Source organism: Schistocerca nitens, chromosome 6 (assembly GCF_023898315.1).
Source record: "Schistocerca nitens isolate TAMUIC-IGC-003100 chromosome 6, iqSchNite1.1, whole genome shotgun sequence".
In the NCBI taxonomy this organism is placed as follows: Eukaryota; Metazoa; Arthropoda; class Insecta; order Orthoptera; family Acrididae; genus Schistocerca; species Schistocerca nitens.
The window spans coordinates 646,080,260-646,099,134 of NC_064619.1; the positions used below are offsets into that span (position 1 = coordinate 646,080,260).

The 18,875-nt window shown below is 43.4% G+C and overlaps 1 protein-coding gene across 11 annotated transcripts in view; it reads right to left on the reverse strand.

The window, feature by feature from the left end:
- The window catches only part of LOC126262390 (hemicentin-1), a 1,144,740-nt gene that overhangs the window by 722,434 nt on the left and 403,431 nt on the right, over positions 1-18,875 (reverse strand). For all 11 annotated transcript variants that reach the window (XR_007546725.1, XR_007546724.1, XR_007546726.1 and 8 more), the window contains exon 3: positions 3,397-3,564. Coding sequence is in view for 5 of the 11 variants with exons in the window: in XM_049958994.1 (XP_049814951.1) it covers positions 3,397-3,541 (145 nt within the window). In the remaining 6 variants the exon portion in view is untranslated. The remainder of the gene's footprint in view (positions 1-3,396; positions 3,565-18,875) is intronic.

Genomic DNA, 18,875 nt, shown 5'->3' on the forward strand with positions numbered 1-18,875 from the left:
CACACACACACACACACACACACACACACACACACACACACACATGCTCGAAGGAGGACTCGAACCCCCGGCGGGAGGGTTCGCGCGATTCGTGACATGGCGCCTCTAACCACGCGGCCACTCCGCGCGTGTACTCAGCAGTTATTATCCTGTCCTTCTTGCTAAGAAAAAATATTTCCTCACGTTTCTTAATATTCCTTATTATACACGTAGTCTTAGATGCAGTCACTGCCTTATGCTCACTGATACTGTCCTCTGGTACTCGAACTTATTTTCGGATAAGACAGAATAATGTCACACGAATCCCTGTCTCTGGAACCAGTTTTGATCGCACAGCTCTCCCCATCTATACCTGGCAAACTGAAGTCACAGTCTATTAGAACAGCATGAACAGGAAAGTTATTAGTGATATTCTGCATGTTCTCTCTGGAATGATACACCACTAAATCTCCTGACCCAGGCGGTCTATAAAATCATCCGATGACAATTTTGGACCGATCTTTCATGTTTAACTTCACCAGATTAATGCACATTCTGAATCCATGATAACCTCACTAGATATTATCCGGTTCTTTGCTGCAATAAATACGCCGCCACCACTAGACGAACCAATCACTATCATAAATATTCCAGCATGAACTTAGGATTTCGTTGCTGTTTACTTCTATTAGCGACACCAATTCGTGAACTTCCTCGGATGCTCCTGCAGTTTACAAAAATCATATTAACCTATTCTATTTCTAAGTTGCGAGGAAGAGCACCCGTCATTTCAATGTAACATTCATCAGCCATATGCTAATTACCACATATCTAATTGTAATTTTTATGAAAAATGCACATCTCCTTATTTCTAATTACACATTGCACGCAAAAATCAAGTTTGCATTGCAAATATAAATTGTTAATTTGCGATCTTTTATAAAAGATTCTTAATGAGGACTGTTTAAAAAATATATATATTAAATATTTTTTCATCTCTATGTATTTTACTCTTCACACAAATGCTCGTAGAACACGCAGCTTTGTTTAAAAATTTGCCGCTGTCTGGAATCAACCCCAGGCCACACATGTGGGAGGCAAGTAATTTACCACAGTGTCACGAGACCCAGTAAAGAAATGATCTTGGTATATAGCAGTAAAAAAGCAAAAGAAAACTTCGGAGTCGATTTTCTTGAGAATTTGAGAATTGTATGGAACTGCTGTGGTTGAGTGACATTGAATTCTGAACGTCGCGTGTCATAAATAACGAGATATACAAAAATCTGACTGTCGTGTGGTGTCCTTGTCAGTTATGAATTATATGTGTACTAGTAGCTAGAAACTGTTCAATCCTGTCACAACCATCGTCCAATTTTCTGAACGCTCTTGTTTTGTTCATTAGGTGACAGCACAGAACGCCTTCGGAAAGTCAACGAACAGGGTATTAACCTGAACATTGTTAAGTACTACGAGGGACGTTCAATAAGTAATTCAACACATATTTTTGTCAATTTCGATTGAAAAAATGCAGAATTTTTTGTGGGATATCGTGGAATATACCAACATCAGCCCTTATAGTTTCATGAATTTCCGATAAGTAACGGATGTACGATCCAAGCAGACAGTTGTCACTGAGTTTCTTTTAACGCAAAACCAGAACATCGCACTTGTTCAGGGTGTCTGCAAAATGTCGGACGAGACTTGGCAGTAAACAAAAGCACAGTGAGTCATTGGGCGGTGCGTCAGTCATCATCACAATAAGCTCGCGCAAACTGCGTGCCGGCCTGCCTCACACGGCTGTGAAACGTGCTGACACTCTCATTCTAGGTGAGAGACGGATAAAAAACAAACACCTCGCTGCTTAACTGAACATATCTGTTGGTAGTAATAACACACTCGTCCACCAGCAGTGGTACTAAGGTGTGTGTCTGCTGGGTTTCTCACCAACTAATGAAAGACCACAAAAATCGAGGGAGGACCGTTTGTACGGAATTGTTTGTGCGTTACGAGGCTGATCGTTGAAATTTTTTGTCGCACACAGACTCCGACTTCAACCAGTAGAATGGTAGCAAGGCGGCACACAGGCCCAGCCATTAAGGTGGCCTTGTTGTTGTTGTTCTTGTGGTCTTCAGTCCTGAGACTGGTTTGATGCAGCTCTCCATGCTACTCTATCCTTTGCAAGCTTCTTCATCTCCCAGTACCTACTGCAACCTACATCCTTCTGAATATGCTTAGTGTATTCATCTCTTGGTCTCCCTCTACGATTTTTACCCTCCACACTGCCCTCCAATACTAAATTGGTGATCCCTTGATGCCTCCGGACATGACCTACCAACCGATCCCTTCTTCTAGTCAAGTTGTGCCACCAACTCCTCTTCTCCCTAATCCTATTCAGTACCTCCTCATTACTTATGCGATCTACCCATCTAATCTTCAGCATTCTTCTGTAGCACCACATTTCAAAAGCGTCTATTCTCTTCTTTCGTCAGGACTGGCTCTCCCAAGGCTGTCAGTAGTTCTAATGGAATGTTGTCTACTCCCAAGGCCTTGTTTCGACTTATGTCTTTCAGTGCCCTGTCAAACTCTTCACGCAGTATCGTATCTCCCATTTCATCTTCATCTACATCCTCTTCCATTTCCATAATACAGCCCTCAAGTACATCGCCCTTGTACAGACCCTCTATATAATCCTTTCACCTTTCTGCTTTGCTTAGAACTGGGTTTCCATCTGAGCTCTTGATATTCATACAAGTGGTTCTCTTTTCTCCAAAGGTCTCTAATTTTCCTGTAGGCAGTATCTATCTTACCCCTAGTGAGATAAGCCTCTACATCCTTACATTTGTCCACTAGCCATCCCTGTTCAGCCATTTTGCACTTCCTGTCGATCTCGTTTTTGAGACGTTTGTATTCCTTTTGCCTGATTCATTTACTGCATTTTTATATTTTTTCCTTTCATCAATTAAATTCAATATTTCTTATGTTACCCAAGGAATTCTACTAGCCCTCGTCTTTTTACCTACTTGATCCTCTGCTGCCTTCACTACTTCATCCCTCAAAGCTACCCATTCTTCTTCTACTGTATTTCTTTCTCCCATTCTTGTCAATTGTTCCCTTATGCTTTCCCTGAAACTCTGTACAACCTCTGGTTTAGTCAGTTTATCCATGTCCCATCTCCTTAAATCCCCACCTTTTTGCAGTTTCTTCAGTTTTAATCTACAGTTTATAACCAATAGATTGTGGTCAGAGTCCACATCTGCCCCTGGGGAATGATATGGTGTGCTGTAATCCTTAATAAAGCCAACCTCCTTTCGGCAAAAAAAGTGTTGCATGACTTACTGAACGTCCCTTGTGCCACCTTCTGGGTCTCGTGGATGAACAGAGCGAGCTGGTAGAGAGGAGACGGTGCGGCAGACTGACCTGGGATGCGCTGTGTGCCGTTCCACCAGGAGACGGCCGGGATGGGCTTCCCGCCGCCAGACTCGCACACCAGCGTCAACTCGTCGCCCTCCGTGTAGGGGCCGATCTCTCGGCCGTCGGGCAGCTCCGTGCCGTTGCGCAGCATCGCCTTCACGTACTCTGGCTTGACTGCAACACGAGAATCGCTCTCCTCAGTCCTCAGTCTCCACAAATTGTGTTACAAGTATAGTTTATTTATTTATCCTGCTAAATTTGGAACCTAAAGCCCTCTCACAAACATCTAACCAGGAATCTACAGGGCTATTACAAATGATTGAAGCGATTTCATAAATTCACTGTAGCTCCATTCATTGACATATGGTCACGACACACTACAGATACGTAGAAAAACCCATAAAGTTTTGTTCGGCTGAAGCCGCACTTCAGGTATCTGCCGGCAGAGCGCTCGAGAGCGCAGTGAGACAAAATGGCGACAGGAGCCGAGAAAGCGTATGTCGTGCTTGAAATGCACTCACATCAGTCAGTCATAACAGTGCAACGACACTTCAGGGCGAAGTTCAACAAAGATCCACCAACTGCTAACTCCATTCGGCGATGGTATGCGCAGTTTAAAGCTTCTGGATGCCTCTGTAAGGGGAAATCAACGGGTCGGCCTGCAGTGAGCGAAGAAACGGTTGAACGCGTGCGGGCAAGTTTCACGCGTAGCCCGCGGAAGTCGACGAATAAAGCAAGCAGGGAGCTCAACGTACCACAGCCGACGGTTTGGAAAATCTTACGGAAAAGGCTAAAGCAGAAGCCTTACCGTTTACAATTGCTACAGGCCCTGACACCCGATGACAAAGTCAAACGCTTTGAATTTTCGGCGCGTTTGCAACAGCTCATGGAAGAGGATGCGTTCAGTGCGAAACTTGTTTTCAGTGATGAAGCAACATTTTTTCTTAATGGTGAAGTGAACAGACACAATGTGCGAATCTGGGCGCTAGAGAATCCTGACGCATTCGTGCAGCAAATTCGCAATTCACCACAAGTTAACGTGTTTTGTGGAATCTCACGGTTTAAAGTTTACAGCCCCTTTTTCTTCTGCGAAAAAAACGTTACAGGACACGTGTATCTGGACATGCTGGAAAATTGGCTCATGCCACAACTGGAGACCGACAGCGCAGACTTCATCTTTCAACAGGATGATGTTCGGCATTTCTTAAACAGGAGATTGGAAAACCGATGGATCGGTCGTGGTGGAGATCATGATCAGCAATTCGTGTCATGGCCTCCACGCTCTCCCCACTTAACCCCATGCGATTTCTTTCTGTGGGGTTATGTGAAAGATTCAGTGTTTACGCCTCCTCTACCAAGAAACGTGCCAGAACTGCGAGCTCGCATCAACGATGCTTTCGAACTCATTGATGAGGACATGCTGCGCCGAGTGTGGGAGGAACTTGATTATCGGCTTGATGTCTACCGAATCACTAAAGGGGCACATATCGAACATTTGTGAACGCCAAAAAAAACTTTTTGAGTTTTTGTATGTGTGTGCAAAACATTGTGAAAATATCTCAAATAATAAAGTTATTGTAGAGCTGTGAAATCGCTTCAATCATTTGTAATAACCCTGTATATTAATAAAAGCCTACAACGGTCACCGATTCCTGTTTATGGTCGCCTGTCTAACGTCTTCCGGGGTCGACAAGAATTGGATTTTCAGTGTTTCACATAATTTCACAGTATTTCACATTATTAAATCTAAAAATCTGAAATGCTTTCATAATATACTTATTAAGATCTACCAGGCGGGGCTATAAAATAATGGGATTAATACTATAACAGAGTAAAAACGCATGCGACAAAGCTGCACGGCCAATAGCCGTGAAGCGTGAAGGGTTCTCAGTCGAATACGGCAACTCCGGTGTCTGTAGACGAATCAGCGTGGCCGTGGCCTTCATTTGCTCATGAACTGTTATTTTCTTTTGCCGGAAAAAATTATAAATTAATCATAGAGCAACGAATTGTGGTGAAGTTTCACATGAAACTTGGAAAAACTGCTACTGAAACCTATCTTTTACTAAAAGAAGTGAATGGAGAAGACTGTTTATCACGTACGCGAGTATCTGCGCGGTTCAAGCGTTCCCAAGATGCTGAGAAGACACTCGGGGCGCTCTTCAAAATCAAGAACCGATGAAAATATTGAAAAAATAGGTACTCTGATTCGGTTGAGTATTCGATCGATTGCTGAAACTGCTGGAATTGACGAGAATGTGTGAAGCAAATTGTACACAACAAGTTTTACATGAGAAAAGTGTATGCGAAACTGGTGCCGGAAATTCCCTCAGTCGAACAAAAATAAGCTCGTCAAAATGTTTGTACTGACGCTTTGAATAATGTCTTGGAAACAGTGATAACTCGTCACGAATCTTTGTGTTTCACTTAATCCAGAAACTAAGCGCCAATCCATGCTTTGGAAAAGCCCAAGTTCTCCGAAAGCGAAAAACTCTCGAATGAGAAAACCAAAATTCAAAGCGATAAAGATTTTTTTTCCAATTTTCATGGAATTGTGTATCTTCACTGGGTTCCTGAAGGTCAAACTATTAATCAACATTACTACTTTAATGTTCTTGTTCAGCTCCGTGAGAAAATTAAAAACCGTTCCGAGACATGTGATGGATTCTGCACCAGGACAACGTAGTCTCTGTTAAGAGGTTTCTAGCGAAGCACAACGTTCCAGTGTTAAACCACCGCCCTTATTGGTCTGACCTAGCACCATGTGACTTTTAGCTGTTTACCAAGGTCAAATCTGCACTAAAAGCAACGAGATTTCAGCAGTGAAAGAAAAAGCAGCACAGAGGAAGAGTTCCAGCACTGATTCCATCAATGGAAAATGCGAGTGCAGCGTTTTAGGAACACAGGGGGAAAGTATACTGGAGGAGACAATAACTAAATATGTATGTTTCCGAAACAAAATGTTTTACAGCCGTAGTTCCGTTATTTCATAGCCACACCTCGTATAATCTTATGTTAAGATTTATACAGTAAGTCAAGTACTGGTGTTAGGAACTATGTATATCTCTTGCGATGGTATAACTCATGACGTCCAAATTACCCAGAATATATTCACCCAGCTATGTGAATGAGTTTTCGCTGTTCGTGTACTAATACTTCAGCATCAACTATAAAGTTTTAATTAGTTACTTCTTTGCTACCAACTCTATTAGCAACAGATTTTGTAGACAGTATCGACATGTACCACCGAATGTACCTGCAAAATATCTTATGGTGTGATATGCCGTCATAAACATTGAGATGCGCCTTGAAACATAAAGGTTTTACTTGCTTCACATCAAATATTTAACTCATTAACTATTTTGTAAAGCAATCAAATGTCAAAAGCGCTTGTACACATGGGTGTTCGATTCTTTTAAGCACATGGGGTGGGGGTGTTAATGTTTCTACATATTTTACATAACTTTACATATTTTACATACGTTACAAAACGTCTTTCACGTAATATGGAAACGAACACTTCCAAAAATTACTTGTACACCGTGAAACAATAGTAGCTACAACAGAAAAAAACCAGTTCATTTTCGTTTCTGAAAAGTAGAATAATAAGGACGTATTACAGGCAGGTAGACTAAAACTGTAGGTGCTGGCATTAGTGTACTACAAGACATGGTAGAGAAAGGCAGAGAAAGAGGGACGTGATAGAACGCAAGTAATGGAGAGAGGGGCCAAGGGCAGGGCGTGATTTGCTGGCAAACAAACAGTAAAATGTGTAAATGCAACCTTATGTGATTCCATTTCTTGTATTGCTGTAATTATAAGCATCGCGAGTTAAGCGGTCATATGACGTTCACTAATACTAAACAATACAGCTCGAATAAAATAACTTTGCGACCGACAGATTGCACTGGTGGCGATCAGTGTTGAAGCTGTGCAGCCAGGCGCTACAGGCTCCTACAAAACAGCCAACACACTTCTTGTAAGAAGATTAAGGCTATGGATGATAATTCGCAGGAGTAGCAGAAAGTTCACGCACGAAAACCTGGTTAGTGAGGTGAAACTGAGCGAAACAGATGATTACCAGAACTTTTCACACGTTGAATTTCGAACATTAAATAGCACTCCATGTTCAGGCCGCAAGTGGCCCATCGGAACCATCCGACCGCCGTATCATCCTCAGCTGAGGTTGCGGATAGGAGGGGCGTGTGGTCAGCACACCGCTCTCCCGGTCGTTATGACGATTTTATGTGACCGGAGCCGCTACTATTCGGTCGAGTAGCTCCTCAATTGGCATCACGAGGCCGAGTGCACCCCGAAAAAGGGCAACAGCGCATGGCGGCCAGGATGGTCACCCATCCAAGTGCCGGCCACACCCGACAGCGTTTAACTTCGCTGATCTGGCGGGAACCGGTGTATCCACTGCGACAAGACCGTTGCCAAACATTAAATAGAGTACCGTAAATTTCATCACTTTCAACGTCTTTGATTCGTACCACTTCCGTCAGCCATTTCGTCTTCAGAGAGTTCAATTTCCTTATTAGCTAGCCCCTCGCATCTCTAGGGTATCTTTTTATTTGCTTGGCAATAATTCAGAGGCATAATTTGGCTCTTGTCATGATTTAGACTCCTATGCTGATGTTCCATAATGAGTGCTCTTCCTTCATTTTTAAACTCCTCTTTCCCTAAACAAACTAATAATAGATACAAAAACGAATAGTGAGCCCTCAAACTTTTTTCACCTACTCACTAAAACAGTGCAATATTTCAAACTAGTTTCCATAAGCCCAAATTCATCGCACAGCCGGAGCATTCCATAAAGTAATCTGAATGAGTACCACTAAGTTGTAAAATCGTTTTATCAGATACATGATTTGTTTTCTGTAAGGTCGTTTCATGCAGAATCTACAACTAAATTCACATTTTACATTGCGAATAACCTACAGTATCAATCACTATTACAATAGGAGTGCACCTCACGCAGCACTGGTTCGTTAGTTATGTTGAAACGTGGCCGCTTTGAGGAGTGGAAGGTGCATTTGCTATGTTTACAAACTGAGTGGAGATTTGGCCGGTTTGTGATCTTTTTATCTCTTCTCTTATCGAGATACAAGCTTCCTGATCCAAAATCAGTCAGGAAGTCTTAACTTCTCTATCTTAAGTCTTCCCGCGACCTCGATTTAGTACTTCGTAGATCTGAAGAAGAAAAATTTATGTAAGTGCGACAAAATTTTAGTTTTTCGTTAATTTGATTGATGTGTGGGATTGGATAATTTGCTAACGAGGTTTCTTCCTGGGTATCCTCTCAGTGCCAGATTTAGACAATTTTGTTGTAGTCCCGAAATGCTTGTTGAGTATGACATAGGGCTTCATGTACACACAAACAATTTCGAGGTCAAACGTGCGTAATATGTTAGCAATGCGTAAACCTTTGGACAGCCTCGTATTGCAGCCCCATCGCCGGCCGTTGTGATCGAGCGGTTCTAGGCGCTACAGTCTGAAACCGCGCGACCGCTCCGGTCACAGGTTCGAATCCTGCCTCGGGCATGGATGTGTGTGATGTCCTTAGGTTAGTTAGGTTTAAGTAGTTCTAAGTTCTAGGGGACTGATGACCTCAGAAGTTAAGTCCCATAGTGCTCAGAGCCATTTGAAACATTTTGAACAGACCCTTCTTCTTTTACTAATGTAGACTTTCCTCATAAGGTTATCATACTAAGTTGTGATTCATTGACATCAGAGCGGTGCATTTTTTACAGCGTTTCTTTTAGGTTGATTGAATAGTCGTTTGATGCATTGCACGGTGGTTTTACAACCAGCACATCCGTTACGGCATTTAGTTGCATCATATTCCGAGGACGTCATCATCATCATCATCATCATCATCATTCAGGTGACAGCCACTGCTGGATGAACACGTACGTTAACCTTTCCAGCAACACGAATCCACGTAGTTCCTGTATCTTTTCTAATGTCTTTCCATTAAGTCGTCATGTCGGTCGTTTCTTATCTGTGGGCACCCAGCATAGAACTTCCTGGGTCAGTCTATCACCTACTCTGCTGGGTATAACTTCCACCTAAAAGTCTTTCACCTGCTCTGTTGGGTATACCTTCCAGGTAAAAGTTTTTCATTTTCATTCCAGTCATAGTTACGCCTCACACTCCAGTTTGTCATCTGAGGCATTTGCTCGTTTTCCTGTCGTCCCTAGTAACTGCAGCTGATTTTAAAGCCTACTTTCAAATAAACAGAAATAGCTACAGAAGCATCATTCATATAATTCCAGGAGAGAAACGGATAATATCGTGTACCATTACGACGCACATGCCTGGAATAAAACGGGAGGGAAGCACTGAATAATGGTGGTAACAGGCAAGTGTGCCAGCTATTACTGCAAGCTGTTGACCTGTGTTATTACGATTCTGCTGTCAGGCACAGCTGACGGTGACTAAATTTATCAATGTTGGGGACTGTGTCGACTGCAATCTTCTCATCACATACACTGCTGGCCATAAAGAGAAACATGCTTCAACACTGTTCAGAATCTCCTGAAACGTTTTAGTCGTGATATTGTTGAGAGTATTGTAACGAACCGCTCGTGACTATCGGGATAATATGTACATTTTAACGAGTTTGGGAACTCTTTTAACGTTCTCAGTTACCATTTTCATTTATATGTATATTTTTCCAGTTTTTGTGGTTATTACACTGTCATTTCGTTGCTGTTTGAGTGGTGGTGAATACATTTGCGCGAATGTTTAACAGCAATTTTATTCCTTTATTCTGGCCACAAAATAATTTTACGGTGTGTATTTCCCAATTTTGACCAGAAGCAAATCAAATAAAAAAGAATCTAATCTATCTGACACATATTGTTTCGGAAAGCAAAAGCCGTCATTGTATGTAACAATAGCTTCCATTCTGTGTAAAGAAGGATTTAAACTTTTCACTAACTTTTATGTCCTCAGCTTCCCAGGGCTGATTCAGATATTTTTCATATTTGTGGTTCTCATACTGGAAGGCCATTGAAATAGGTGTCCTGTATCACAATTGTGTTTAAACGTAAATGTAGTCATGGAACAAAGTTTTGCATTAAATAATTTAGACTCACCAACAAAGGGACATTTCTTATTACTTATGAAGACGGTTTATAATGCTCACGACTAAATAATTATCTCACGCTAATCAACTGTTATTCTTGACAATTGTTTTATTTAGTTACGCTGAATTTGTCATTGAATAGTTGCCACCTTTGGCTGCGACAGACAGCCTCCATTTTGGTCACATGCAAAGGCACTTACATATTACAGTAAAGAGCTGTAGAACATTAAACAAGAAAGATATTCCACTGAATAATCATTTACGAAAATAGATTATTTTGCTCTATTTGATAAAAACTCATCAGTGAAGATACAATTTATATCGTCGCAATTTACCGAAAGTTAGGCCATACACCCCATTTAGCTCCATTCTGGACTAACACGACGAGAGTGAATATAACAGTACTTACATCCATCAAAACACATAGTTATAGCTATTCTTAACTATTTATCACTTTTTATTTCTTTTTAAATTGTCATTTATCAATACTCTTTGCGTCAAATGTATGGCACTGCAAGCATATGCGTTGCTAAGAATAGCTGTGCTAAATGACTAAGCAAGCTTTTATGGAGACTACAGACACCATTTTTTTCAGATTTCTCGTTGAACTACGAGATTCTAATAAAAAGCAATACGACAATTTCCTGTTATCAGAATTCTCATACCACTTCGAGAGTCCCATAAAAAAAATTGAATAATTTTTTCGTGTGGAAATGGAAGTGCAGGGCATTTTGCTTCCAAGCTGTGTGCATTTCAGCAATATAACGTTGTCTGCGAAATAGTCCCTCTTCCAAACAGCTTCTCGGATTCAACTTCATGTGACTATTTTTCGTTCCTTAACATCTCTCGCGACAACAAGTCTTGATAAGAAATGAAGTGGTAGTTCCCTAAAACGTGCGCTTGGAACACATCACTGCATGTAAGTGGACTACGGGACTGATCATCAAAAATCCGTAGATAAGAGGAAATGGAAATACCCGAAATGTTGTGCTATCAACGAATATTACAAATTAAGTGGACAGATACTATGCGAAAATGAATAGGTGAGGAAAGTAATGCATGGAACAGCCTCACCAAAAAGAAAGGACCGGTTTGTGGGATCAGTGCAACATAGAAAGAGATGCAGGAAAGCATTTTTTCCCCCCATGCCAGTCGGAAGACCAGAGACCTCAGAAAATGAAAGACAATACCTTCTCCTCGAGGGAGTAGATTGTCTGTGTGTAAAAGAGTATTATACTGAGCCAGAACATCAACTCCTGTTTTCAGAAATGATTATACCCTTTAAAACATACCTCCGCTCCAGAGGGCACACGATGTGGCCCCTACGCCTGGGAGGTCTTCCAGAAGCTCACGAAATTGTTTTAACATTGACGCCCTTCAGCCTGTGAGCTGCAGGAGCAGACTAAATTTATTTTCATGTTCTGCTCCCACGAACAGCACGTATCTGGAAGGTGCTGCTACCTGCAAGGGCTTTTCACAAATTTATATTCAACAGGTGCTGGAAGAATAAAAAAAAATGGTTCAAATGGCTCTGAGCACTATGGGACGTAACATCTGAGGTCATCAGTCCCCTAGAACTTAGAACTACTTAAACCTAACTAACCTAAGGACATCACACACATCCATGCCCGAGGCAGGATTCGAACCTGCGACCGTAGCAGTCGCGCGGCTCCGGACTGAGAGCCTAGAACCGCGAGACCACCGCGGCCGGCGCTGGAAGAATCTGACGCCGTGTTAAAGTCACTGGTTCTTAAGCCAAATTGTAGGCGTCAACCGCTTTAGATGGATTATGAGAAGAGCCACACATCAAAGCCACCACTACCACTGGTTGCCGGAAACCAATATGGAATCTCCAACAGCCAAGGTGATAACAATAAACAAACACTTTTACAGTTACATCATTTACTAGCTTTCAAACATACGCATATTGGCCACGCATATTGGCCCTAACGGGAAAATTTAGTAACAACCGGCCGCGGAGCCATCCCCTCCAGTGGCATCATTCGGACGCGGTATGCAGGTATATGAGGTTGGTACACAGCTCTCCCGGCCATTGGCAGTTTCCAGACTTTGGAGGTTCAAAATGGTTCAAATGGCTCTGAGCACTATGGGACTTAACATCTGAGGTCATCAGTCCCGTAGAACGTAGAACTACTTAAACCTAACTAACCTAAGGACATCACACACATACATGCCCGAGGCAGGATTCGAACCTGTGACCGTAGCGGTCGCGCGGGTCCAGGCTGAAGCGCCTAGAACCGCTCGGTCACAACGGCCGGCCACCTTGGAGGCAATACTTCTCACTTAAGTAGCTCCTCAATTGGCATCATCAGGCTGCGTGCACGTCACTAAAATCTTCCCACCACGGAAAAGTCCCTGACAGTGCGATGAACTGAAGCAGGTCCGCCGCACAGAAACTACACACGATGACTGTAGCCTTTTATCCAGAAAATAAACGAAGTAAAAGCGTCTATAGCAGGATGCAGTCAGTGGCACTTGATAACAATGTGAGCAAATTGAGAGTGTTCCATACGGCTTAGGACACGGCAGCATAGATATCCTGAGGAAATGTCTCAGAGTATATCACCTGTAGTCGAAAACTTATTGCAAAGAGAGAGGAATTCGGCAAACTCACGGAAGGGAGCGACGTTGTAAGCAGAGTTTAGCGGCAGTGGCGGTGAGAAGAGGGCAACTTAGCATAACTGGGGACGATCTGCTTCAAGTGGCTGCCCGAAAACAACTGTCTTCCACCTGTTCTGCGGCTGATAATGCCGCCATTTTCGTAGCTCCCCTAGTGACCTACTTGAATGGCAGGTTTCCATAGGAGTTAGTTACCTACGCTTGTAGCTAAGCCACTTAACCTACGTAGTCTGTGGTCTTTGCCACTGGTCCGTCTTTCCCCATTGATAGCATAGATATACAGGGTGACAATTATTGAAATATATGAAATAAAATCGTCATAACTTCTAAACAGTTTGCGGTAGGACGTTCAAACTGCATGGTTGGCCGCGGTGCATGATGGGAATTAGTATGGTTTGGTTTAGCGACGAAGACCACTTTCATTTGGATGGGGCCATTTTGGGGACTGAGAACCCTCATTTCACGATCTAAAAGTCTCTTAACCCACAACGGGTGACTGTGTGGTGTGCAACGTCCAGTCACGGAATAATCGGTCCGATATTGCTTAATGGCACGATGACTACCAAACGGTACATGAAGATGATTTCATCCTCAGTATCCAAAGTGAACCTGATTTCGACAAGATGTGGTTCATACAAGACGGAGTTCAACCCCATCGAAGCACACCGTCACGTGGCTTGCGGAGCATAGATGTAGATGTAGATGTAGATGAAGATGCAGAGTGTTTGATGTCTTGGAGAAGTACTTTGGGGACCGCATCCTTGCACTGGGGTACCCTGAGGCCACTGGCATGTGCCACGATTAGCCGCCATATTCTCCGGATATGAACTCATGCGAGTCCTTTTTGTGGGCTATATTACAGAGAAGGTATACAACAATAACCCCAAAACCGTTGCAGAGCTGAAAACAGTCACTCTTTGACAGCATCGATGTTCCGACACATCAGCGGGTCAGTCTGCGCCATATCATCGCCAAGGATGGCAGGCATATCGAACATGTCATAACCTAAATCCGAATACCTGTAGTGGCGTTTATATGTTGAATATAGCGTGTGCACGCCGCAGTTTGTAACTAATTTACGTTCTTTTTCGTATAGTTCAATAACTACTGTCACCTTGTACAAGAAATATTGAGTAATTGGCCTGTCTCTTGGCTTCCCCTTCGACGCCGCCAACTCGTAATACATCCACACTCTGAGGGCGATCGTCAGCTCGACCCCAGGGTAGACCGGTTTCTGCGGTATCGGACTGAAGCCTTCAGAGGGCCAGGATCAACCAGAGGGCGCAACAGAGGTCGCTCCAGAAATGCGCCTCTTGCTGAATCCGCCGCAACTTCGATAGCCAATAGGAAAATTGCAATTTTCCGCTGCGCAAGTATTTCTGCCCGCGCGGAGTTAGCCAGAGCCAGTTCGGCCTTCGCCAGCCAGCGTCTGATGTACCATCACCGTTTGGACACCGCCTCGGACAAGATGTCAACTTCGCCACCCGGAGGCTGCGCGAGCTACGCTACGAGCCTTGGTGTCCTGCACCGTGGACGAATCGTTTTGTTCGTGAGATAGAACTTTGAATACATATTTTCCTTTGAAAATACACCTTTTCATCCGACAACAGAACGCAATCTACGGTCTTAAGAACCTGTTTTCGTTTCGTTGAAGAACAAGTGTTTGTGACGAACTACATCTACATACATACTCCGCAGTCCACCATACAGTGCGTAGCGGAGGGTACTTCGTACCACAACTAGCATCTTCTCTCCCTGTTCCACTCCCAAACAGAACGAGGGAAAAATGACTGCCTATATGCCTCTGTACGAGCCCTAATCTATCTTATCTTACCTTTATGGTCTTTCCGCGAAATGTAAGTTGGCGGCAGTAAAATTGTACTGCAATCAGCCTCAAATGCTGGTTCTCTAAATTTCCTCAGTAGCGATTCACGAAAAGAACGCCTCCTTTCCTCTAGAGACTGCCACCCGAGGTCCTGAAGCATTTCCGTAACACTCGCGTAATGATCAAACCTACCAGTAACAAATCTAGCAGCCCGCCTCTGAATTGCTTCTATGTCCTCCCTCAATCCGACCTGATAGGGATCCCAAACGCTCGAGCAGTACTCAATAATAGGTCGTTTTAGTGTTATATATGTGGTCTCCTTTACAGATGAACAACATCTTCCCAAAATTCTACCAATGAACCGAAGACGACTATCCGCCTTCCCCACAACTACCATTACATGCTTGTCCCGCTTCATATCGCTCTGCAATGTTACGACCAAATATTTAATCGACGTGACTGTGTCAAGCGCTACACTACTAATGGAGTATTCAGACATTACAGGATTCTTTTTCCTATTCATCTGCATTAATTTACATTTATCTATATTTACAGTTAGCTGCCATTCTTTACACCAATCACAAATCCTGTCCAAGTCAACTTGTATCCTCCTACAGTCACTCAACGACGACACCTTCCCGTACACCACAGCATCATCAGCAAACAGCCGCACATTGCTATCCACCCTATCCAAAAGATCATTTATGTAGATAGAAAACAACAGCGGACCTACCACACTTCCCTGGGGCACTCCAGATGATACCCTCACCTCCGATGAACACTCACCATCGAAGACTTTCCCTTCATACTCGTATTACGAGAAGAATTTCTGGAGAACGTTTATTTTTTTTTTTACGTATTGCATAAGAAACAGTAGACTGCTTACGTTCGAAGTTTACTTCTTCACATAAATGAAGTTTAATTACATCTACTTGTGATCTCATGGAAGTGAGGAATACTTCAGTAATGGAACTGAATTGCAGTGAGAGAGAGAGAGAGAGAGAGAAATGTTTGTAGTGCAAACACCTGACAGATTTTCCATTACTTTTGTACGTGTTCATCAAGTTACAAGTGCGTGTGGCTGCGAAACATGCCATTTTCCTCGGAATTCTTCGACTGTAGTTGCGGAGGTGGCAGGAACGCGCCACGCATCTCAGCGAATCTGCTCGCCGCACGTTAATTACATTTTTCAGCCACTTGTCAGCAGGCTGAAGCGGGACTGTGATCTGGGAGTAGAAAGAGGAGGAAATGTAGGCGCGCCCTTGTACGGCGGCGTCAGAGACAGACGTCTGCGCGCACAGCTGTATCGGGCAGCGCGGCGTATTAAGCGAGGGGAGAGCGGCTCGGAATGCGGCGAGGGCGAGATAGCGGCGGCCGCTAGCCCGCTCGCCTCTGACGGAAGACTTTCCGCTGCGGGCGAGGAATCGATGCGGCTGGCGGCTGGCACAATGGGCGCCAGGAAATTGGCGCCGTGTTAAACGGCTGGCGCGGGTGAGGGAGCTGCCCTGCCGATCGTCAGATGAGCCATTAGTCCGCGGCGCAATCGCGGCCTTCGCCAGCTCCGCGGAATGGAAGCGCCCAGATAGCTCTGCCCGCAGCTTTTGTCAATTTATTCAGCGCCCAGAAAACTGCTTGCAGCGAAGAAGGATCCGCGATCAGAGCTTCGTGAGCCACAGCCGGAGAGAAAAACCCCGGCACCCTTGGTTCACGCCGCATGCTCGCACACCGCGCCATCGGCAGCACTTGGTCGGAATCCGCAAGTATGAATAGCAATGGCACACATCGCAACAGGAAGAGGCGTTCACATGGGGTTTTCCCCTACCTAAAATTGTTGCTTCCTTACTCTACAAGGACCGGCCGGTGTGACCGAGCGGTTCTAGGCGCTACAGTCTGGAACCGCGCGACAGCTACGGTCGCAGGTTCGAATCCTGCCTCGGGTATGTGTGTGATGTCCTTAGGTTAGTTAGGTTTAAGTAGTTCTAAGTTCTAGGGGACTGATGACCTCAGAAGTTAAGTCCCATAGTGCTCAGAGCCATTTGAACTATTTTTTTACTCTACAAAGTGTATGCAGAATTAGCACAATTTTATAGTGGAATACCTAAGAGACGGATGCACAGATTTTAACCTGCACTGTACGTCCATACCGTTCAAGTAGCTACTATTATGGGGACAGCCATGGTGGTCTAATAATGCGCTGTACCTTTGTAGGGTTGTACGTAACGCAATAATCTCTATAATCAATTACATCTCCGTAATACAGAGTAAACCAGGAGCAAAGGTACATGCTTTGAGGGCTGACAGTGTCAGTGATTCTGAACAAAAATCTTCATTTGGACATATGCACATTCCGATGGTTTTCCAAATACAACACATTTAATGTACATCTACATCTACATGGATACTCTGCAAATCACTTTTAAATGCCTGGCAGAGGGTTCATCGAGCCACCTTCACAATTCTCTATTCTTCCAATCTCGTATAGCGCGCGGAAAGCATGAACAACTACATCTTTCCGTACGAGCTCTGATTTCCCTTATTTTATCGTGGTGATCGTTCCGCCCTATGTAGGTCGGTGTAAAAAAAATATTTTCGCATTCGGAGGAGAATGTTGGTGATTGGAATTTCGTGAGAAGATTCCGTCGTAACGAAAAACGCCTATCTTGTAATGATTTCCAGCCCAAATCCTGTATCATTTCTGTAACACTCTATATTTCGTGATAAAACAAAACGTGCTGCCTTTCTTTGTACTTTATCGATGTACTTCGTCAGTGCTATCTGGTAAGGATCCCACACCGCACAGCAGTATTCTAAAAGAGGACGGACAAGCGTAGTGTAGGCAGTCTCCTTAGTAGGTCTGTTATATTTTCTAAGTGTCCTGCCAATAAAACGCAGCCGTTGGTTAGCCTTCCCCACAATATTTTCTATGTGTTCTTTCCAATTTAAGTTATTCGTAATTGTAATACCTACACGTATTTAGTGGAATTCCCCACAATATTTTCTATGTGTTCTTTCCAATTTAAGTTATTCGTAATTGTAATACCTACGCGTATTTAGTGGAATTTACGACTTTTAAATTAGACTGATTCATCGTGTAACCGAAGTTAAACGAATTCCTTTTAGTACTCATGTGGATGACCTCACACTTTTCGTTATTTAGGGTCAACTGCCACTTTTAGCACCATTCAGATATTTTTTCTAAATCGTTTTGCAGTATATAGTTATTTATTTTCTGTCTTATTAAAACATTGTCATTGCTTACGACGGGCCACAGTAGTGTAGAGGAAGTTGAGACGAACAATTTGACACAGATCACCCGTGGTCTATCAAGTCGGTAAAGGACTTCACATTGGCCTACAACCACATCCTAAGCTACAGCGCATGCGCAAAGCGCGAAATTTTTAATATCATCGCGCTCTCCTCACCCAAACTGTCAGTCATAGAGAACAAACGACTGGACCTTTTTGGTAGGAAATTGGAGGCAGTTTAATTTTGTACTGCAACGCGTTTTCGCTGGACAGTGTGGTTTTCGAGTTACTAAAAACAAACTCAAAAAAAGAAATAAATAAAAAGAAGTTCTACCTCGGAATAGGGCATAAGTCCATGTGAAGCTTTTCGTTCAGAATCACTATCATCCATCAAAGCATGTACTTTTCCTCCTGACTCAAAATGTGTATTATACTATCCACAACGATGTGCTTGTTCTGCCAGCTTACTGTGAGTTAGAGCTTTGTGGAACCCTGTACAGGCATGACTAACTGCATGGTCGATGTTGCTTAAAGATAACATAATTACGAGTAAGTAAGAAAGAAGAGGCGTTAATGTACCCTTCAGTCAAGGTACCATACCAACAAAGCCGTGGTACAGCCAGAAGAACCTTTCGAATAAATCAGCATTGCGCAGTGTTGGAAACTCTTGTCTAATGTCTTA